The sequence below is a fragment of the Physella acuta genome, unplaced genomic scaffold, assembly GCF_028476545.2.
Source record: "Physella acuta isolate Inbredline_101_S28 unplaced genomic scaffold, ASM2847654v3 ptg000396l, whole genome shotgun sequence".
In the NCBI taxonomy this organism is placed as follows: domain Eukaryota; kingdom Metazoa; phylum Mollusca; class Gastropoda; family Physidae; genus Physella; species Physella acuta.
Window position 1 is genome coordinate 265,591 of NW_026731915.1, and position 23,823 is coordinate 289,413.

General features: G+C 35.8%; 1 protein-coding gene across 1 annotated transcript in view; it reads right to left on the minus strand.

Annotated features, from left to right (window-relative positions):
* Nucleotides 1-214: 214 nt before the first annotated feature.
* The window catches only part of LOC131942221 (laminin subunit gamma-1), a 34,208-nt gene continuing 10,599 nt past the window's right edge, over nucleotides 215-23,823 (minus strand). The window contains exons 5-26 of the mRNA XM_059301962.1: nucleotides 23,496-23,678; nucleotides 22,702-22,819; nucleotides 22,104-22,211; nucleotides 21,739-21,875; nucleotides 19,301-19,423; nucleotides 18,546-18,860; nucleotides 17,557-17,784; nucleotides 16,971-17,156; nucleotides 16,498-16,630; nucleotides 15,294-15,544; nucleotides 14,389-14,541; nucleotides 13,600-13,737; nucleotides 10,547-10,738; nucleotides 9,877-10,186; nucleotides 8,874-9,011; nucleotides 8,497-8,671; nucleotides 8,193-8,315; nucleotides 6,758-6,872; nucleotides 5,607-5,803; nucleotides 4,530-4,688; nucleotides 4,233-4,388; nucleotides 215-2,180 (exon numbers count right to left, since the gene is read on the minus strand). Of these exons, the coding sequence (XP_059157945.1) occupies nucleotides 1,971-2,180; nucleotides 4,233-4,388; nucleotides 4,530-4,688; nucleotides 5,607-5,803; nucleotides 6,758-6,872; nucleotides 8,193-8,315; nucleotides 8,497-8,671; nucleotides 8,874-9,011; nucleotides 9,877-10,186; nucleotides 10,547-10,738; nucleotides 13,600-13,737; nucleotides 14,389-14,541; nucleotides 15,294-15,544; nucleotides 16,498-16,630; nucleotides 16,971-17,156; nucleotides 17,557-17,784; nucleotides 18,546-18,860; nucleotides 19,301-19,423; nucleotides 21,739-21,875; nucleotides 22,104-22,211; nucleotides 22,702-22,819; nucleotides 23,496-23,678 (3,848 nt within the window). The 3' untranslated portion in view covers nucleotides 215-1,970. The remainder of the gene's footprint in view (nucleotides 2,181-4,232; nucleotides 4,389-4,529; nucleotides 4,689-5,606; nucleotides 5,804-6,757; nucleotides 6,873-8,192; nucleotides 8,316-8,496; nucleotides 8,672-8,873; nucleotides 9,012-9,876; nucleotides 10,187-10,546; nucleotides 10,739-13,599; nucleotides 13,738-14,388; nucleotides 14,542-15,293; nucleotides 15,545-16,497; nucleotides 16,631-16,970; nucleotides 17,157-17,556; nucleotides 17,785-18,545; nucleotides 18,861-19,300; nucleotides 19,424-21,738; nucleotides 21,876-22,103; nucleotides 22,212-22,701; nucleotides 22,820-23,495; nucleotides 23,679-23,823) is intronic.

Consider the following 23,823-nt stretch of genomic DNA (forward strand, 5'->3'; position numbering starts at 1 on the left):
CCCCATATAGAGTAACCACCATCCATCTCCAAGGGACAGAACTACTCTACTGCAAGAACCCACCAATTGGGGGAGAGGGGGCGGGGGGTGGGGCAGACACTTTAGGCTGATTTCGCCACTGCTCCATGTCGGCCTATGTATGTAACAATAACCCTGCTGTGAAAAAATTAATTATTGCTAATATCACAACAACAAATCAATAACAGACCCACAATACTAAACGAGTTATTTACTTTTTATTCATATACGAAGCATGCACATTATATATGTTTTATAAAAAAATGGTTTACAAAAAGTATAAGAAAAGTGAATACAATTGTATTATGATTAATGTTAACTGTCACACATCACCCACACCACTCTCACTCAAGTTATTTCTGTTTGACAACTTCTTTAAAGCAAGTAGTTATAGGTACAATATGCCTGCTGGTGTGCTAACTATCACAATCCATGCTTGAATATATTAGAATCTGATGTGTTATTTATAGAATTAAATATTTTAGTCATGACTAGATTTACAGGGATATTAGCAAGACTGATAGAAACTTTTTTTTAAATTTCTACTTGCCCTAAATCCAAAGCTAAAATTATACAACACTCAATATATATTCATTTTGATCAACTGCTATACTGAACACACTGCAATTGTCTATTTTTAGATGGCACAAATTTTAAATATATTTTAAGACTATTTTTAATCGACTATTTAATAACCTTGATTAAGGTCGATATCAATGTTCCTATAATAAAAAACCCAAGCTGTCATTAAAGCTAAGTAATGAAAAGAATGCTGATTAGGTGAGAGAGCTTGCATCCAACTTTGTACACCACCACTGGATTTCAGAACCTGGTCACATTCGCACATGGAGGGAAACATGGTTAGATATCACTACACTTGTTAACATGCGATGCTTGTATACACGTAACACATGGGCTGGTGTTGTGCTGCCACACTTTGCTAGATGAGGATACATACAATATACAGGGAGAAGCTACACAGTTTACATGTAGTACTACTACACTTACATCAAAAGTAGCACATACAATTATTATACTAGTTCTTTAAAAAAAAAACAACTTGGAATTGATGCAAACATGAGGCATACAACCACAACATAAATGAAAAAAAAAACACTGGCCAAATAAATATCAATGTGTTGAGGTTGGATGTACATACACATTAAAACTGGCAAAATTTATTTTAAAGTTTCCAGATTTAGCACACAAATGAAGAATTGGCCAATAAAATATCAGTGTATCCAGATTTGATGTACAAATACATAAAAAACTGGCCAGGTCTTAGTGCCCAGATTGAGTGTGCACACAAATGAAGAACTTGCCCAATAAACAACAATATGCCTAGATAAGATGTGCTCTCAAGGCTACCATTTCATTTGTGCAGCACTAGAGTACTTATGTACAAAAGTTAAATTATATGAGCAAACTTTTTGATGGACTAACTACCCTTTACAATTTGTTACATATGTTACAAAACCTTACCACAACTAGTTATTATTTACCAAGATATGAAGTTTTAGACTTATTGGAAGATTATGCCAGTTTTACAATAAACAGGTTATTTTAAAAATTTTGATCCATATAAAAGTGACAAGAAAAAAAATGTAATTTAAATAACTGATATTAATAAACTATTATGGGATAAATTAACATATTTAAGTATAATATAAATTAACCTATTTAAAAGAAATGTTTCTTCATGATATCCAAAATTGTTTTTTCAAATACAATTTAAAATAAATGAAACCAGAAATTTAAGATGAACACATTCATCAGATCTTCATGTCTGTTGCAAGATGATCATTGGTCTTCAAAAACTTTTACTTAAAAAAAAAAAACTTTTCTACAAACAAAAATACCGACTTGAGCTTATATATTCAAAAAAATTTAAATCTTGCAACAAGATATTTTGCCATTTAATCAGAGTCTAATGCTCCTGTAGGTTCTTTGCTCTAGCCTACATTACTATTGAGCTCTATGGGTATAGACTTGTAGCAGCCGTTAGGTAAGGAGCCTGCTATTTCAGCTATGTTGGCCACTGCGGCCCGGAGTTCCGTCATGTCAAACTCAAACTTGGCCACTTGGTCCTCAATCTGGGAGTTCTTTGTCTGAAGCTCCTGCATCTTGGCTTCAATCCCAGGCTCATCTAGCAGACCCTCAATCTGAAACATGTGGGATAATAATGTTAGGACAGAATTGTCACAACAGATAGACCATAGCAGGACAATAATGCTAGAACAGAATTGTTACAACAGATAGACCATAGTAAAAACCCTCAATCTGAAACAAGTGGGATAATGTTTGGACAGAATTGTCACAACAGATAGACCATAGCAGTACAATAATGTTAGGACAAAGTTGTCACAACACATAGACCATAGTAAAAACCCTCAATCTGAAACCAGCAGGACAATAACAGCAGGACAAGTTTACAGGCAATGTTAGGACAAAACATATACTTGTAGACCATAATGTAAACATGTAAGTTATTGACAAATACTTTAACTGATTCAGTAAATAAAATTTAAAAATTACGGCTCCATAGTTTAGTTAGACTATTGGATAATTGCAACTTACACTAAATTTACTTTGCAACATGGATACTAAATGTATCTAGGAAAAAACTCCTAGCCAGTAAGTATACAAATTCAGTAGGAACATTGTTTTTATATAACATTAGCTTTATGCAAGTTTTTTTTTACATGTATAGTATACATGTCATGAGTGTAAATGCTGTGTTAACCCTTTGAGCCCGCCAGGCCGGTAAACCGGCTTCAACATTAGGCATATATGTCCGAAAAGCCGGTTTTCCGGCCCGATGATCTAGCGTCATATTCCTAGCGGCCGGTTTACCGTCTAATTAAATATAATTAGCGGAAGACTGACTAAATCTGTGCATATGTCTTTTTAGTGCGTGATTATGATTCTAAAAATAGATTTTAGGAAAAGCGAAAGTGTTTACATTTCGTAGCAATGCCTCCGAAACGAAAAGCTGAGCCACAGCAATCGACTTCAGCACATAAAGTTTGTGCAAAAGATGAAGCAAAAGACCAAAATATCAACAAAAGAAGTAGAATGACTGCATCTCAGGCAATACCACTACCTATTGATTCTGATGAAGAAGATAATATTCCTGATCTATATTAAGATGATAGTGACGTTGAATATGAGACTGAACTCAGTGACATTGAAATTGACAGTGACAACGAAACTGTTCAAGTACGTTATGATGCACGTGGTGCCAAGGACAAAGACTTGCCGAAACGAAAAAAAAAACTGTTTACTGGTGCAAAACATGCGAAGTTTTTCTTTGCATAGGGTCAGGCAGTGATAACTGTTTTGAAACTTATCACACAAAAGTGGACTTCTGGCGATGAACTAGTATGGCCAGGTATCAATAATAACAAAACAATCACTAAATGTAAATTTGTTTCTTCTATGTTCTATCAAAACAATAATTACGTGTTCGTTTTATATACATTGTTCTGTTCATACATTGTAAAAAAATAAAGAATTTCAGAATCTTTCTGCTTTGATGTTTGATCCTGAGTCTGGATACCAAATTTTGTCTGATTATCTCAAACGGTTCAAAAGTTATAGGCAAAGTTAGAAGCTGATAAGTGAAAATTGGTTTGGCCCCGGGAGCTCAGGAAATGGGAGAAATTAGGCCAGGGAGGCCCGGGCTCAAAGGGTTAAAAATCCAAGCACAAGGCCTAGAAGGATGAGAAGGACCAGACACATATGTTTCAGGTCCCTCTCTCCATACAACTGATGGAATCAAGGGATTGGGTGTAATTAAAACAAAAATTTTAAAGTATTATTATCAGCTTTGAAATCCACTAAAATTAAGAAAAACAAACTTGCTTTCTTTAGTACAAGCACAGGTGGCTGGTCAACTCTCTTACACCTACCATAAATACTAGCACTGGTACAGGTGGCTGGTCAACTCTCTTACACCTACCATAAATACTAGTACTAGCACTGGTACAGGTGGCTGGTCAACTCTCTTACACCTACCATGAATAAACAAAAAACCTACCAGGTTTAACTGAGCTTCCACCTACCAGGTTTAACTGAGCTTCCACCTACCAGGTTTAACTGAGCTTCCACCTACCAGGTTTAACTGAGCTTCCACCTACCAGGTTTAACTGAGCTTCCACCTACCAGGTTTAACTGAGCTTCCCCCTACCAGGTTTAACTGAGCTTCCACCTACCAGGTTTAACTGAGCTTCCAGTGCCTTGAGACGGCTCATGTCCACTGAGTCCACGTCCAGTTCTGTGTTGATGGACATGATAAGTCTGTGAGCTTCATCCACCTGTCTGTAGGCATCTTCTGCTCTCTGCTTCACTTTTGCTGCATCAAGTAATGCCTGGAGATACAAACAATACTCAGGTAATGCTTAGAGACAGTACAGTTCAATTGATCCATGTAAAAAAAACAATTTAAATGTCTAGTTTTTTATTTTTTTATTTTTAATTTCAAATGTGAAAAATGAATAGAAAACACTGACTTTATTGGCTAGACGTTCATCCTCCCCAATTTGGCCTTCGTAGTTCTCCACATCTTTTTTAGCATTGGTCACTTTGTCGGACAACATTTCTGCCTCGTTCCTCAAGTTGCTGGACTTACTGCGAGTATCACCAGCTTCATCGCGGATACGACCAGCTTCCTACAACACATAATGTTGGATAATTCATGGATATGGCATATCATAGTTTTTCTACAACACATAATGTAGGATAGTTTGTGGATATGGGATATTATAGCTTTTCTACAATGTATAGATAATGTTGAAACATTCATGGGTAACAGATATTTCTTTTCTAGAGTACATGTAGGATAATTTATGGATATGGGATATTAGTTTTCTACAATAAATGATGTATCATTCCAGGTCGTAGCTAACCAATCTTTTCTATTACATATGGACCTGTATGCAAAAGAGCTCATAAAAACCCCACCCTTATACTTTTAACCCCCCCTCCCTCAAACCACCTATTATGTAACACTAACCCCGCTCCCCACCCCTGGTCAAGCACTTCCACCATTATATCTGATTTATCCTTAGAGCAACAACTTTTTGGACGAAAGCACACACAATCGTTCTCCAGCAAATCCCCACCCTCTCCACATATTTTTATGTCTACGTGGATCATTGTAGGATAATTCTAAATGACTTTAAGAAACAATTATGATTTACATCAAGTTAGCTAATAAATGATAAAGGTAATTAATTAAAAACATTAAAATGAAAATAAATTTTATTACTTTTAGTTGAGATTTTTATATAAATTTTATTTTTTACCTCGTTAACTAAAACCTGAAATCGAAACATTTTTTCACACTTAACATATATGATGCTAAAAAGACTAAGAGGGTGTGGCATTGTTCACAAGAAAGTTAAAAAATGTAGTATCCTTCCTCTACATAGAAAGGAAAGCGCGATCAGGACTATACCCAGCCGCCTTTACCTTCCCTAAAAAAAGTCATGTACCCACCAGATCTGGGTGAACTCAGTGACGTTCTACAAAAGTAGCTGATGAAAATTAAAGAGAAATATAGTACTCGACAAGAAAACAAGACTAACAGTTGAAGCCTCCCCAGCCTTCCTCTCAGCATCCTTGGCTATCTCCAGAGCCCTGATGGCATCAGCGTGGACCTTCTGCAGGGCATCCCTGGCCTCCTTTGTGATGGCCTTGGCCTCCTCTATCAACTTGAGAATGTCAGACACATTGGCCATGGCTTGTTCGGCTGCCTCCTTGTTTGCTATCAGGCTGTCAAACTCTGAAATATTTCAACAAGCTGTTACCAAGGGAACAGTTGGCACTACTAATTGGACAATCAATTTACATGTCTTATAGATTTAACATTAACTGGCAAGATTTGAAGACTGAAAAAGAAAGGGAAGTTCTACCAAGAATCATCAGAGTGGCTTAGCTTAAAAATACCATTTGCACATGTTTCTTATGCAAGGTTTATGAAGCTTCATCTTTGAGTTACAAAACATTTTTAAGCAATCTATATATATAATTCTCTTCTGGGATCAGTTAGAAAACAAGCTGCAAGCGCGCCTTTGCAGTCCCCTCTCTTCCTCTCTATCACTATCACTACCACCCTAACCCCACCCCCACATGATCTGGTGAGCGGTGTTCACTCTGTTTACATTTTACAATCATAGAGACGGGTTTGGTGACGGCTATTAGGGGCAGATAATTTAGTTTGAAACGATTTTAAACTTAGAGGAGGTAACTAAGATGAGGCTGCTTTCACGTGGGGGGGGGGGGGGGGGGGGGGGGAGGGGGGTTTAGTGTTTTTAAGCAAATATTTTCAGTGGCAGCATTGGTACTGTCGAATTCACAAATTATAAATTACTGAAAAGTAGAAAAAAAAAAAAAACCACTAAATAGCGGCGTATGATACGCAGCGGGTCGGCTCGTCCTTGATATTAAGACAAGACACTAGGTCAATGGCATAACAAGTTGACAAGTAATACTTAATCGTGTTGGAGGGAACACCTTCCAACAGTAGAATTACGAACGAAGAAGACGAAAGACACGAAATTTCTGATGGCCCAATATTTATAATGGCCCAATGTATCAACCAGAAGGCTCCTACAATGTCACAACTTTAAAGTAAATTGACACTGATTAACTAGTGAGAACAGTATCCAATATCCTGTGTGATTATTTTATGCTGAATGTGAAGACAGGGTAGTGAGATCACCCAGAGCTGCCTTACTTTGGAGGGTCTCCAGTGTAGCGTTGGCCTCCTTCAGGGTCTTCTCAGCTGATGCAACAGCTTCCCTTGCCTCATGCCTGGCAGTGTGAACTTCAGCTAAATAACTGTCGATTTCCTGGGGATCAACATTGTAACAAAATTTTAGTGGATCAACATTGTAACAAAATTTTAGTGGATCAACATTGTAACAAGGTTCTAGAGGATTAACATTATAACAAAATTTTAGTGGATAAACATTGTAACAAAGTGGATCAAAATTGTAACAAGTGTAGTAACAAAATTCTAGTGGATCCAGAGTTTCTTCCAGGCATCTCTCCCCCCCCCCCCCCCAACGAAATGAAATTTATATTGAAAATATATACTTTTAACAGTGTCTGTCTCCCCCCCCCCCCCCCCCGGAGAAAAAAAAGATTTTAGAGGATTTGCATTAAGACAAGACTTTATGTGCAAATAGTGAAAATGAGAAATCAAAGTTTTTATATTTCTAATTGAAAAAAAAGCTTAACAAAATAAATTCTGGTTCATTGAGCACCTGATCCCTGTTATCTAAAAACACCAATGAAGCTGACTTTCAACATTATATTTTTTGGGGTTGGATTGATCAGGTCGGTAAAGCTCATGGTTGCTAAACAGATATGTCAAACCCCCCAGGCAGATAAGGTTTGATAGCTGGTGACAGCAATTTATCAAGGAGAGGAAACTTCAACATCAAACACTTGATTACACAGCATCACTGAGTGTATGGCCTTCCAGCAAAAGTCACCAGCCATGGCGCAAGAGTTCCTAGATGAACTTTAACAGTCACATGTTCATGACAAAGGTGAGCCAACTAGATGGAGGCATCTGGCTGTGGTCAGGCATGGAGAGGTGTCGGCGCCGCCTTGCGACACTTAGCCCTGGACACATCACTCTGTGATGCCCAACAACCCCAATAAAGGTTGCAGGAATATTTATTAAAAGTTCCCTTTTCAAACCTGCAGGTCTATAGGGCAGGTAAAGTAGAGTTCACTTGTTTCTGTGACTTTCGGCATATGAAGAGATAGAGTTGGGTGGACTCAGGCACGGTCTACTGACTTGAACCCGGATTCGAACTCGAGACTTAAGGGTTAGCAGACCAGCTCTCTACCGCTAGACCACTCCGTCCCCAGGAATATTTATTACTTATTTATTATTGTTATATTTTTACTATTCAGTAAAACCCAATTAAGTTCAATTACATTGTTGGTTATTTTATAAGACTTAAATATTGTATAAAATTTCACTTATCACGATATGTTTCATCATCCTTTATTTTAAGTCTTAAATATTGTATCGAAGTTCACTTAACATACAATGTTTCACCTTACTTTAAAATCTTAAACATTGTATCTAATTTTACTTATCACAATGTTTCACCATCCTTTATTTTAAATCTTATAAAGTGTATTTCACTTACCATACGATATGTTTCACCATCCTTTAGAAGCTGCTCTCCTTCTTCCCTTTGCTTTTGAATGGAACTTAAAAGTTCTTCATTCTGCTTCACTAAACCCTTAGCTTTTTCTTTTATGTCTAAAGACTACAAACAATATTGACATTCAATGTTGTTCTTTATACTAGATATTAATATTAATAAACATTTTTCTTAAATTAAGCAAAGCATAAACTAACGAATCTATACCTATAAATAAGTGTAATAAAACTAGTACACTAAAATATAACAAGAAATCAAAAGAGAAGCTAAACTATTGAAAGCTAACCTCATCTTTGATTCTCTGGGCCTCTTTCTTCAACATATCCACATCCAGACTGGGTAACTGGTCATTGGCTAGCTGGAAAAGGTTCAAGGCTTCATCTTTGGCTAATAATGCTGCATTGTATGTTCTATTAGCTGTTGCTTTGGTGTTTTGGTATAAGAGGCTTGCATCATCATACCTAAAAAAACACATTTTTTATTTGTTTGATTTTTTAATAACAAGTTGGCACCATATGTGTTCACATTTTTTTACAGGTAATATCTCTTCATAACTTTTATTTCATAAACATTCATAGCATATATCATATTTTTTATTAGTTGATTTGGTAGTTACATAAGCTCATCATAAAGAATAGAGAAATGGAATGTAGATGTACTTACTCTCTCTTAAGATTATCTATTTCTTGTGATGTTTTTAAAGGCATACTCAGAGTTTCATTGGCCAGTCTATAGGCTTCTCTTGAAGTGTCTAAAGCAATCTTTGCCAAGTCTTCAATTCTCTTAGCCTCTTCTGTTTGCCTATTAAAGAAAAAATTGAACATTCAATATGGAAAATTATATTACAGATCCAGCAACTGTTTAAGAGACAAAAATGAGAAAAATGTAGAGTTAAACAAAGCTTCTCTTTAGAATCTGATGGTTAATAGGAAAGAGAAGAGTTTCTGTCAATACTTATTTTAATTTTCTTAATGTGTCAGGTACACCTGTCAGGGATGTGTGGACTCAGATCAATCTGTATCTGATCTTGAAACTGTTGGGTTAACAATCAAGAGCAATACAGCCCAGCCAATGGGTCAATGAACTTTAAGAGACAAGTATGAGAAAAATACTGAACTTTTACCCTGTATAACCATGACAAGAGCACTACAGCCCAGCCATTGGGTCAATGAACTTTAAGAGACAAGTATGAGAAAAATACTGAACTTTTACCCTGTATAACCATGACAAGAGCACTACAGCCCAGCCAATGGGTCAATGAACTTTAAGAGACAAGTATGAGAAAATTACTGAACTTTGACCCTGTATAACCATGACAAGAGCAAAACAGCCCAGCCATTGGGTCAATGAACTTTAAGAGACAAGTATGAGAAAAATACTGTACTTTTACCCTGTATAACCATGACAATATGTAGAATGCAATATGTAGAAAAACTTATGGACAACCAAGAATATCATAACAGCGCAACACAAAATGTAATGGCATGTTTGGGCAGTGAAACAAATAACATGCTATCCATTATTCAGTCCCATGGAACCAGTCATCAAAAGAACATGTGCCAGAAAACTCATTCATATGCAGTTATCAACCAAACACCTAAACTCTAGTTTGTCTTTCCTTGCAGTGATTCAAGCCTGTTATACTTTTTTACCATGTGTCAAATACCTTTTAGCTTCATTGGTGGCATTTAAAGCTATTTCTGTCATCTGCTGATTGTTCTGTCCAAACTTGTTCAAAGCCTCTAGAGCTTGCTTGAGGGCAGCTCTACCCTCTAGATCTATATAGTCCTCAGACATCTTGAGAGCATTTTCTGCATTGTTCAGGGCCCTCTCAGCAGCTTTAATATCATCCTGGCTGGTCTCCACAGCTTTGTTCATATTTGCAATGTTTGCCGCAATAATAGCGCACTTGTCCAAGGCATCTCTCAGGCTTTTGCCGAGGTTCTCCAGCTGTTTGTTGACACTGCCATCCCCAGCTGATTAGGTAGGGAGAAAAAAAAACATGGTCTGATCTAACACGGCTATTTTGACAAGAGCTTTAGATTTATAAATCATTAATACATTTATAAAAAAACTTACATGAAGTGTAAATTAATTATTAAAAAATAAAAACAAATTATCCACACACAAAAAACTATTCCAAAAATAACCATGGAAAAATTTTGTAGTGAAACAGAACTTCAGTTAACCTAATTTTTTTTTTGTGAAAGCTAAAAATAAGCATTCACAATATTTGAAGAAAAAAAATCCATTTATTTATGTATATTGTTCATCACACAATTTTTAAGACATACAGTTATCTAAGCTTGTAATGATAAAAAAAAACAGTTACTTACTGGAGGTACTTCTGGCATCTCTGAGCAGAACATTAATAGAAGAATTGACACTGGTCAGATAGGCTACAAACTGAGAGTCATTGAACAAACTCGGGTTGTTAGTGGTCTTGTTGATGAGGATAGCCAGGTCACGCAGCTTGCCACGGTGTCTGTTGACCTCGTCCTGGACTAGGTTATAGCACTGAGGGCAATCTGAAGCAGACATAATTATATAGAGGCTAGTCAAGAAGTTATAGCACTGAGGGCAATCTGAAGCAGACATAATTATATACTTTAGGAGGCTAGTCAAGAAGTTATAGCACTGAGGGCAATCTGAAGCAGACATAATTATATAGAGGCTAGTCAAGAAGTTATAGCACTGAGGGCAATCTGAAGCAGACATAATTATATACTTTAGGAGGCTAGTCAAGAAGTTATAGCACTGAGGGCAATCTGAAGCAGACATAATTATATACTTTAAGAGGCTAGTCAAGAAGTTATAGCACTGAGGGCAATCTGAAGCAGACATAATTATATACTTTAGGAGGCTAGTCAAGAAGTTATAGCAGTGAGGGCAATCTGAAGCAGACATAATAATATACTTTAAGAGGCTAGTCAAGAAGTTATAGCACTGAGGGCAATCTGAAGCAGACAAAATTATATACTTTAAGAGGCTAGTCAAGAAGTTATAGCACTGAGGGCAGACTGAAGCAGACATAATTATATACTTTAAGAGGCTAGTCAAGAAGTTATAGCACTGAGGGCAGTCTGAAGCAGACAAAATTATATAGAGGATGGTCAAGTAGTTATAGCACTGAGGGCAGTCTGAAGCAGACATAATTATATAGAGGCTAGTCAAGTAGTTATAGCACTGAGGGCAGTCTGAAGCAGACATAATTTTATACTTTAGGAGGCTAGTCAAGAAGTTATAGCACTGAGGACAATCTGAAGCAGACATAATTATATACTTTAGGAGGCTAGTCAAGAAGTTATAGCACTGAGGGCAGTCTGAAGCAGACATAATTATATACTTTAAGAGGCTAGTCAAGAAGTTATAGCACTGAGGGCAATCTGAAGCAGACATAATTATATACTTTAGGAGGCTAGTCAAGAAGTTATAGCACTGAGGGCAGTCTGAAGCAGACATAATTATATACTTTAGGAGGCTAGTCAAGAAGTTATAGCACTGAGGGCAGACTGAAGCAGACATAATTATATACTTTAAGAGGCTAGTCAAGAAGTTATAGCACTGAGGGCAGTCTGAAGCAGACATAATTATATACTTTAGGAGGCTAGTCAAGAAGTTATAGCACTGAGGGCAGTCTGAAGCAGACATAATTATATACTTTAGGAGGCTAGTCAAGAAGTTATAGCACTGAGGGCAATCTGAAGCAGACATAATTATATAGAGGCTAGTCAAGTAGTTATAGCACTGAGGGCAGTCTGAAGCAGACATAATTATATACTTTAGGAGGCTAGTCAAGAAGTTATAGCACTGAGGGCAATCTGAAGCAGACATAATTATATACTTTAGGAGGCTAGTCAAGAAGTTATAGCACTGAGGGCAATCTGAAGCAGACATAATTATATACTTTAGGAGGCTAGTCAAGAAGTTATAGCAGTGAGGGCAATCTGAAGCAGACATAATTATATACTTTAAGAGGCTAGTCAAGAAGTTATAGCACTGAGGGCAATCTGAAGCAGACAAAATTATATACTTTAAGAGGCTAGACAAGAAGTTATAGCACTGAGGGCAGACTGAAGCAGACATAATTATATAGAGGCTGGTCAAGAAGTTATAGCACTGAGGGCAGTCTGAAGCAGACATAATTATATAGAGGCTGGTCAAGAAGTTATAGCACTGAGGGCAGTCTGAAGCAGACATAATTATATAGAGGCTAGTCAAGAAGTTATAGCACTGAGGGCAGTCTGAAGCAGACATAATTATATAGAGGCTAGTCAAGTAGTTATAGCACTGAGGGCAGTCTGAAGCAGACATAATTTTATACTTTAGGAGGCTAGTCAAGAAGTTATAGCACTGAGGACAATCTGAAGCAGACATAATTATATACTTTAGGAGGCTAGTCAAGAAGTTATAGCACTGAGGGCAATCTGAAGCAGACATAATTATATACTTTAAGAGGCTAGTCAAGAAGTTATATCACTGAGGGCAATCTGAAGCAGACATAATTATATACTTTAGGAGGCTAGTCAAGAAGTTATAGCACTGAGGGCAGTCTGAAGCAGACATAATTATATAGAGGCTGGTCAAGAAGTTATAGCACTGAGGGCAATCTGAAGCAGACATAATTATATACTTTAGGAGGCTAGTCAAGAAGTTATAGCAGTGAGGGCAATCTGAAGCAGACATAATTATATACTTTAGGAGGCTAGTCAAGAAGTTATAGCACTGAAGGCAATCTTTAGGTTAAAAATCTCCAAAAACAACTGCTGCCTTGAGATTGTTGGACAAAGGCTATGGAAGCTAAACGTTAGGACAGGAGTTAACACATTTACAACTAATGTAGTAAATGTGACAAATGTTTGTTGCTATTGATACAACAAAATGGGACATCCATTACTGCCTTTTGTGTTGCTATTACATTATTATCATGCAAAAAGAGCTTCTACGCTATTTATTTTTACTAAATATAAAACCGAAGTTTCTACCATTTTTTATTATATTAAAATAGATTCTAGATTAAGTTAGATATTTAAGCTATTAGAATTAGCAATCACAATCTATTATAAAATCATAACTTTTTAAATATTAGAAATGTTATTGAGACACTCAGTGGCAGACTCAGGACCACTTAGTTGCATCCCTAAATTAGCCCTAAACAATAAGTACTAGGCCCTACTGCTAGACAAAAGCATATCAATTTTATGCTTTAAGTTAATACATTTTGCGACTTTTGAAAAAATAAAGCAAACAATAAACATATTTTTAAAATAATTTGTAACAAAAGTAGTGGGTGGGTTGTCTCCCTTAGCCTTGGGTCTGGAGGAAAGTTTTTGAAACTGACTTAAGTAGCAAATGAGTTCAACAACTGGTCTGAGGCCTAGAAACCTACCTAGACATCCAGCAGAGATGTCGTACTTGTTTTCCATACACCTGTCACAGTGTCTACCATCCACATTGTCTTTACATGGACAGAAGCCATAGGCATCACACTGTTGACTGGTGGATCCCACAGGGTCACAGTTGCAGGCTGGAAAACAGAAATTACAACAGTGACATAAACAATCAATGTACTACTTTATATGTGAGCCTATTGTATTTAACTTATGTCAACAGGGCTTCATCATCTTTTCCTTTTGGTGCCCAAGACATGTAGAGCAGATGAAGTAGAGTTCGTCGGTTTCGAGGACCTCGGCATATGAAGGGATAGTGTGGTCAGTGCTATGTCCAGCCGCTTTTTCTTTCCCACACGTGTGTTAGGCACACATCAGAGATGGGTGGAATCAAGGATATTCTACTGACTTGAACCTGGATTCAAGCTATAGACTTTAGGGTTAGCAGTCTAGCTGTCTACCACTAGGCCATGCCGTCGCATACAACAAGGCATATTAAGTGTCAATAGTTTGCTAGTATCACAACCCTGATGTTGTTCCAAGTCCAAGACTGGAAAACATAAACAAATTACAACAGTCATCAGCAATCAATGCAAAACTTTCTATGTGAGCCTATTGTAATTAATGTTATCAGTGCATATTAAGTGCCAATGGCTATTGGTAGTATCACAAGCTTTATGTTATTCCAAGCTTGACTAGCAGCTATACTAGGAGGAAAAAAAAACATCAGATATTGTGTAGTTGTGTATAAACTGAACTGCTCTGCTAGAAATTGTATCCAGAATTACCTGTGCAGCCTAGAGAAGAAAATCCAAAGTAATTTTCTTGACAGACATCACATTTCTGCCCTGTGATGCCTTTATTACACTGGCACTGACCAGTGGTCAAATCACAGGTAAAGTTGAGGGAACCAATCACATCACACTGGCAAGGTGAGCAGCCTGAAAAATAAGTGGAATAAAAGTTTAATTAGGCTTCATTCATTTATGGCATTAATGAATTTACTACTTATGTCTTTCAATAAAACTTAATTCAGGTGCTAAACTTTTAATTGAAATAAATTATAAAATACGCTTATTATTTGCATTATAATAAAAATTCACAAAAGGTACAAGAGAACAAAGAACTGTTTAACATCAATGAAAACATAGCATTTACTATGTGTTTATTGCAGTATTTATTGTTTAGGGTCAAGCTAGTGATGTAAGTTTGTGGTTCAAGTCTAGCTTTGAATCTGAATGCATCAGTAACACTACACATTTGATATTTAAAGATTTAACTTTACAACAGTCTAATTTTAATTCCATCAAGCTTCAACATATAACTTAATATTAAATCATTTTAATTAAAAATTGAAAGTCAACATGTCAGAAATAAACATAAAATAAAATAATTTTAAAAAAAGATACAGCTAGACAATTATTTATTTCTTTTTAATTGAAAAATCTCAGTTTTTAGCACATGTGAATAGTGCAGATGAGTTTATTGTACAATATTTATTTACAGAAATATGCTGGGTTAAAGAAGGTGTATCATTTCACATACTGACCCAATGGTAGTATATTTTACATTCTGTTGCATAATTAGCAGCTAATCAGTAACTACATGGAGTAATGTTTCTTTTTTTCTTGTTAATTGTTTATCAATTAATTCAACTGTATTATACATAGGCCTAGTTCATAAACTAACTTACCATTGCCACTGGTGATATCCCAATAGCCAATCTCACACTCTTCACATCTCCTCCCTATGACATTAGGCAAGCACAAACACTGTCCAGATTTCTGATCACAGCCACTGGTGCCAGGCTGGCTGACCGTGCCACTGACATAGCAGTTGCATGGTGTACACTGGCCATTGGTGTTGTTGAAGAAGTTGGGCAGGCACTGATCACAGTAGAAGCCACCAGTGTTGCGGATACACTTCAGACACTCGCCTGTGGTACTGTAGAAGATAAAGTAGGAGGTCTTTAGTTTTTAACATATAAATAATATTAATGATTTGTGCAATTTCCTGATAAGTTAGCTCAACTTAGATATTTGTTTATATTTATAAAAACTGGGTAGAGACAAGAAAGATGGATTTTTTTGTTTCTATTTAATACTATTTCTGACCTATTGTTGAAAATTCTTTTTTAGTTAAATATACCGATGTATTGTTAACCTTCACTGTCTCGGCATGTAAATGTTTTTATTTCCCGTATAGTTAAGTGAAATGACAACTCATTATTCAGCCACAACTTTTTGGTGAATTATTTTAAAATGTCTTTATGCAATGTGATGTGATAAAAACAATTAAAACAATAAGCATTAAACATTAAAATAGAAATAGTTTATTAAGTTTTAGTCTAAATTAATAATTTGCAAACAATAAATAATATCAAAACAAGAAAACTGTTGAAAAACCACACGAGTTATTTCAACAAAATTTTTTTTTAAAGCCTTCAAAAGTTTCTTAAAAATACTTTCTATTTCAAAGTCACTATTTATCACTAGTGACTTTATAAAATGAGCCAGATTCAAACACAGAAGAATTTAAGTTAGTTTTGCTTTCATTCTTTGCATTGCTAGTCACTTTGAAAAAACCAAACTTAAAAAATCTTTGAAAGTTAACTTCTTTGAAAGTTAACTGATAGTACGAACAATAATAAAACTTATTTTCAGCAATTGTCAAAATTGTGTTGCCAGCTTCTTATGCAGAAATAATTGTCCTTCACATAATTTGAGAACATCAGACAGTGCATTAAAAAAAAACTTGCTCATTGGGTGCACTGAGAGTAACAGAAGAAAAGCAAGTATTTTTTTCAAAAATCATGTTAACATACTGTTAAGAACTTTTTTACAAAAACATGTGGACATGTTGAGAAGTTATTTTCTTTTACTATAACATGTACTGACCTGTTACAATTTCCTACAGCGTTAGGGTCAATGTTACCATTGCAGGTACACTTTTTACATTCACTGACTCTTCCTGTGGCTCTGCCCATTGGGTCGCCATAGTAACCATCCAAACATATATCACACAAGTTGCCTGTGAATATGCACATGATCCAATAAATAACCCATAACATAAGAAATTTTATTATAGCTTACAGTTAAGAAAAAATACCAAAGCAAAGTTTTCTACTTAGAAGTGTGCAACAAGTTTCAGAATAACAATTTACTCTTGTTGAAGTAATGAACATCCCAATACATTAGAGATATCAAGGGTTGACTTGTGTTTGCGAAATTAACACAATATACAAAAATTTTTTCAAGTAGATAATGTATTTTTAAAAACAACCTGACTACAAGAAACTAGGAAATTCGTAATTGAATTAATAAACACAAGAAAAAACATAATGCATCAAAACTATGAGATACGAACTTACCTCCATAACCTTCTTCACACTCTGTGCACACAATGTCTCCTTCAGGTAACTGAATACAGGGCCCACCATTTGGACATGGACAAGCTATGCAGTCTTCAGGTGTACCTTTGGTGGCATCACCGTAGTAACCACGCACACAGTTCTCACAGAAATCTCCTTCAGTGTTGTCTCCACAAATACAGCGGCCTGGAACAGAACAGTGGCACAATCAAAATTAAACTAAAATACACAATCTGATCGTTACATTTTTTTTCAACAAAACTTTACAGCACTACAGTTAATGACAGTGGCAATAGGTCAATTATAAACAAGATAACTTTTAACAAGGGCTACCTTTTCCATTTCATTTTATTTTAATTATTGATACTGTGCTCAACCCCTTTTATGGTCATTATTTTCAGTAAGGTATTTACTTGAGCTTAGTGAAAATACAAATGTGATAAGAATCAATGACAAGTTCTGTCATAAAAACCTTGTTTAAAGCTATAAATCAAGTGTTTCTAATGACAAAATACACTTGTCTAACAATTAAGTCACGTATATCAATATTTATTTAAAAAAACCCACAATCACAGTGTCACCTTACCTGAGTTAATGTCACAACTGTCAGAGTGCTGGTTACACTCACACGCCACACACTTAGAGAAGGGTCCACCAAAAGGAGGGCTTCTCTTGAACCCCTGAATACAAGACTCACAATGCTGCCCCACATAGCCTCTGGGACAGCTGCAGGACTCCACCCATGTGGCAGCATCCTCAGGCTGGTACCCCGGCCTTGCTGTGCCCAGTCGGATGTTATCAATAAAACCAACACCTGAAATTAGTAGCACAATAGATTTGGGTATTAAAATTTGTTTAAATATTTTGAAAAACTATATGGTCTAATGTTTAGATAAAATATGAAACACACCATGGAAAAAACTTGGTATGAACAAAAAAATACACCAGGTTTAAAGATATTAGATTTAGATAGCATCCCATAGTCCACTTTGTTGACAAATGGCTATACTCAGCATACACATTTTTCATGAGTCCAATTATATTATCTTTAGAATACAAAGTTTCATAAAAGAAATGCATCAAAGATATTAATCTCTAGTTGAGTAGCCTAGTCTTATTCAACATAGGTCCTAGATCTAAATAAAGTTTTTTTTGGAAACCTTATCATTTTTTATAGCTGAGAAACTTTAGTCTTCAATTAAAGATTACCGGTATTCCACTCCACAACAAGTTAGGGTGGCACTCTACAACAAGTCATGGTGGAAGAAATACTGTGAGATCACAGTAGCCATCAGTAGACCTACCTAATATGGCACATGAAATATATGTCATGTCACAGATCATGCTGTGACGTAACAATTTCCCTCCAGCCATAAGCGTACTGGGGTCCTAGTGTGTTTACACAAGTTTACACATCAATGGCCATATATCTTTCATTTGAATATTAAAAAAAAAATGGAAGTCTACTAAAAAAACAGAATTTACAAAAACACTTTTTATCCATGTCAACAATAATGATGAGATCCTAAGCAAACATGGTAGATACTATTTATTTAGTGCATGGCCAACTCTCACCTTTATCAGAGTAAGTGGCACGGATCTTGATGGCAGTCAGATTGGACAGCAGATTGATAAGGTCCAGGGCGTTCTGCCTGGGGTTCCACTGATACACGCTGTTCTCATGTATCCTGAAGGCATATGTTTTGGCTACAACATCTGGAACTGGGTTAGACTGGGCATAGATGTGTGTTGATATGTGTGTTGATGCTGACTGCCCAGAACCCTCTAATATGATATCCACAACAGATGGCTTGGGTCTGGCATCACCAATGCGGAAATCAAATGAAAGGTATTGGTTGTAGCTGTAGCGTTGGTCCCCTAGGTAGCGGGCTGTAAAACACAAAATATTGTAGAGGTTAATACATTTATTTCAATTCACATCACCTCTGACAGTGTTATTCTAACAACCAAGTACACTAAAAACAAATCATTATTTCAATTATAGGACAAACCATATTTCTTATTTTAAAAACTAATTACTTTACCCATATTTGCCAAAAAACTGCTATGTTATCAGACATACGTTAACATATAAAGTAACAGAAAAAGTGAATTTTTATTTTATTTCTTTTACTCTAAAAAGTTCAATGATTATCTATCGTGAATTGTATTTAACAATTCATTGAATTCATTAGAAATGTTTAGGTTGCAAGGATGTTTGATAATTTAATAAGGTAAAATAATAATAATCAATTTAACAGTAATATTTTAAGCAGTAAGAAAAATTCACCGAAGAAACAGCAAGACATATGCTAGAGAGGGGCACAAACCTGGAGCAGAGAAGTAAACAGCTTCAGATGTGTTGGATGAGACACCAACATTCTGGGCTATGTTGTTGTACTGCAGCTCCACCTCTTTATAGCTTCTTGTAATAGCTGTCCAGCGTTCAGCACCTGTAACAAACATTGTACCGTGGTTCATTTTCATACAATACATACATAAAAACATGCTGCATTAGGGTTTCATCATCATTTCCCGTTCGTGCCCAAGACAGATGGGGCAGATGAAGTAGAGTTCAACTGCTTCAGAGACCTCGGTATAAGAAGGGATAGCGTGGTCTGCGCTATGCCCAGCCGTCTTTGTTTACCTAACGTGAGTTAGGTACCATTCACAGGGAAGTGACCAGACCAGGAAAAAAAATTAGGAAATTTTCTTCGGACAAGAACTCAATATGTTTTATCTATTTTTTAAATCGCAGCTAAAGCATTCTCACGCCATTACTGTTCTAATTAATCGTTTAATATAGCTAATATTATAAATAAAACAAGTTTATGTTACTCTAAAATGATATTGAAAGTCTTGTCTAATTGCAATTTAATGTTTAATTTATAAACAACTTTTTTAAAAAAATTACAATTACAATGTAACAAAAGTGGCAATTAAGTTCAACATTTAGCTAATTTAAAGTGTACTAATCTAGTCTAGTTACACTTTTGTTTTCAATTTTAAATTATGCCTTATATTCTTTTAAAGATTGGCATGGTAAAAATGTTAGTCTTCAACTGGAAAATGCCTAGATTCAGATTAATTGTTATTTGAAAGTTTTGGGCACATGTGATGGAAAATGAAATCGACCAGATTAGCTGAAATTAGAAAGTGTCTGATATGTGAACCAAAGTTAACCATTTCGATAGCCAAACCACATCGTTATTTTTGTTTTTGGAATGGCTGTAAATTGTTTGAGGTCATCCATAAATGACGTTACGTTTTTTTTTTACGATTTTTACCTCTCCTCTCCATCACAAAAGACAGACGACCCCCCCCCCCCCTAAAATGACGTCACACCTCAGCCAACAACCGCTCCCCCCTCCTCAAAATTGAATTTGAATTTTTTTTAAACATCGTTTTTTTTTCTAAAATATTAACTGAGCTCGACCAACGTAGGGTATTTTAATTAATTTGTATTACAATTTTTTTTTAAAGTTTTCTAAAACGCGTAATATCGGCTAAAATTCAGTTTCTAACATTACTTTTTTAAAATGAAAAAATATGACGTCACACTATCTGACCCCCTCCCCCTCATTACACGTCACAAAATTACGGACCCTCCTTTCCTCCCCCCCCCCCCCCCCCAGAGTGACGTTATTTATGGAAGACCCCTTATTAAAAACAGTCCATATCGTATTTTTTCTTTGGAGTCACGTTGAGTTCAGTTTTTTTTTTTAAAAATCTGTAGGCCTATAGCATAGGTATTGCAGGAACAGCTATTTGAAATTACTGTGACGTCATTTTAATTTTTTTCCCCACAAGCAGTACCAAACACGTACTTGTGGGGTCAAGGTGAGGTCACAAGAGCCACGGTTGCTACAAGGGGGGGGGGGGGGGTGTAGTCTAGTCTTCATAGTCACCTTTTGCAAGGATTTTAATATTAATTTTAGATAGCTAAATAAAATAAAATCAGAGAGAAACTGTAGATTTGGGTGGGTTAAAATACAGAAAGATAAATTATGCTATATCGATAGCTAGATTACCAGGCTTGTGAGATGCGAGTTTCATTTGAAGAAGAGCATTATTTTAGATTACTTTTCCCGTGTTTTTGATAAATATTCAACTGATATCAGCGGAAAATTTGGACCAAAAAATTGCGTTCTGAAAAATACTGAAATTCGCAGAAATTCTGAATCTTGACCTAGATCTATATTTCATCTTAATCTAACACCGTCAGACCTAGCGCAATCGTCTAATTAAAAAGAAATGTGCATATTTGACCTAAGTACTGTAATTCTCGATTTAAATACAAATATAATATATGGAATGCGCAGGTCGGCCGTTTTCGTTTTTTTTTTTATTTATTTTTTTTTCCTAATTTTTAAAATTTCGGCAAAAATCGAAGATCGGCGGAAAAATTCGGCAAAGATTAAATCAGCGGAGGAAAATTGCAGCTGAAACGGAAAAATCGGATTTCCGCTAAAGTTCGGAAAAGTCACATCCCTGCATTCAGAGTTGCATGGACTCAGGGACATTCTACTTATTTTAACCCAGATTCGAACTTGACTCTCGGGTTAGCAGTCTAGCTCTCTACTGCTAGGCCGCGCCGTGCATTAGGGTTTAGACAACTAAAATTCATAGAAAGTCATACCTTTATAATAATAACCTCAAGTTTTACATTAAAAAGTTATTCCTTTTTTATATAAATAGTTCATTGCTTAACATAGAGATGTTGATGAATCCAAACAAAAAAACAATACTAAACCAGACTCAAACTTGCCTCTGTCATAGTTGGAGGTAATATTGGAGGCAACATAGCCCTCAGCACTAGTACACTCAGAGGAATGGCCATAACAAAAGCAGGAAATACAACCAAAACGGTCCTTCTCACTCAGACCAAAGTAACCTGGCTTGCACCTACAAACAGAAATTAGGTTATTTGTCAGAGGCTAATGTGATCAAAACATTTGTAATTGCTGAAAATAATATCAATATCAACCAAAACCATAGTTAGTTTAATGAATATATACACTTAACAAAAATTTTTAATTTATAAAGGCTAATAAAAAGACACTGATACATGATGATGTTGAAATGAACTCAAAGGTAACACAAGATAAACACAAGAGAAATTCTAGCCCTTACTTGTCACACTGCCTGCCATCAACATTCTCCTTACAGCTACACAGGCCAGTTGTGGGGTTGCACCTAGGTATGTTGTCCAGGCTCCCAGCAACCAAACAGTCACAAGGTCTGGGGAGGAAGAGAGAAATCTTTACTGCATACTACAGACATGTTTAACTGCTGACTCAATGGCTGTATGGTCAAATCAACTCAAGAGAGAAATCTTTACTGCATACTACAGACATGTTTAACTGCTGACTCAATGGCTGTATGGGCAAATCAACTCAAATACAGATTTGTTACAACTGATCCATCTAATTTTTTTAATCTTTTAGATTATTGCTTACATAAAGTAGGAATTCTCCTTTCATAAAACCCTGATACAGTCGTTTTGAGGTACTAAAAAATGTTTCAAATAAAATTTATAAAAAAATATTTTGAAAAACTAAAATGTGTTTCAAATAATATGAGGAGTTATTTCAGTTAGATTTTAGCAATTTAAATTTAAATTTGAAAATGTAGCTCAAGCCCTGAAAAAGACTATGAGAGCTTAAGGACACACTGTTGAACAGAACCATGTATATTCAGCATGAATAAAATAATAGAGACAGGTACTTACTGGCATCCATTGTCGCTGTAGTCATAGAAGTTGGGCAGACAGCGATCACACCTTTGTCCTCCTACACCTGGCTTACACAGACACTGTCCACTGTTGTCACACTGTAGTGATCTGGAACCTAGGGAAGTTTTAAAATGTTTACAATTAAAATACTGTGCAGTACTTAGAATAGAGTATTGTCACTGTAGAGATCTGGAACCTAGGGAAACATTCAAGTATTAAAATGTTTACAACTGAAATACTGTGCAGTACTTAGAGTATTGTCACTGTAGAGATCTGGAACCTAGGGAAACATTTAAGTATTAAAATGTTTACAATTAAAATACTGTGCAGTACTTAGAATAGTGTATTGTCCTGTTGAAACATTCATAATGCCAACCACATTTTTTACACTTTAATAAAACATATTACATCAGATTTCAAATATAACAAAATATTCATATTTCTGCTGTCCAGTTACAGTAGGATTAACATATAGTACCGTAGAACTATAACAATACTGACATTCAAAGTATTGTAGTAACTGTATTCAGAGTACAGTAATTCATCAAAATTTCTAGTAAAAAGTGTGATTGCCCTTTTTGACCCTGTGGTCAGTAAATGAAATAAGAATTCATTTTGCTTCTGTCCTGCGACTTCTGTAGAGGATAATATTTACAACATCCTTACATAATTTTTCAGTCCGATGCTATTTTACCATTTCTTTCCAATAGTTTTAGTTTCTTTCTAATAATAATCATGTGTTTTAATTTCACTACCCCAGTAAGCACAGAAAAAAAAAAAAAATAACTGACCTATGGGGTGGCAGGAACAAGCCAGACACTCCCCCTCATGCCTGTAGTAGTTTTCTTTACACAGCTCACAGTGGACACCATCAGTGTAGTCCCTGCAGTTGGTACACCTGCCACCGTGTCCAGTGGTACGGAACAGGTCAGGGTCAAACTCACAGGTGTCTGACAGGCCATTGCAGTCACAGGCTACAGAATCAAACAAACATGGGAATCAATCATTACTTTATGCTAGAATTACTCTCACTTGTACTAATTAATTACACTTCTAATTTAGAACACAGAACAAAGGAAAAAAATCATTAGTATATTATTAAAATAGAGTTTAATGTTA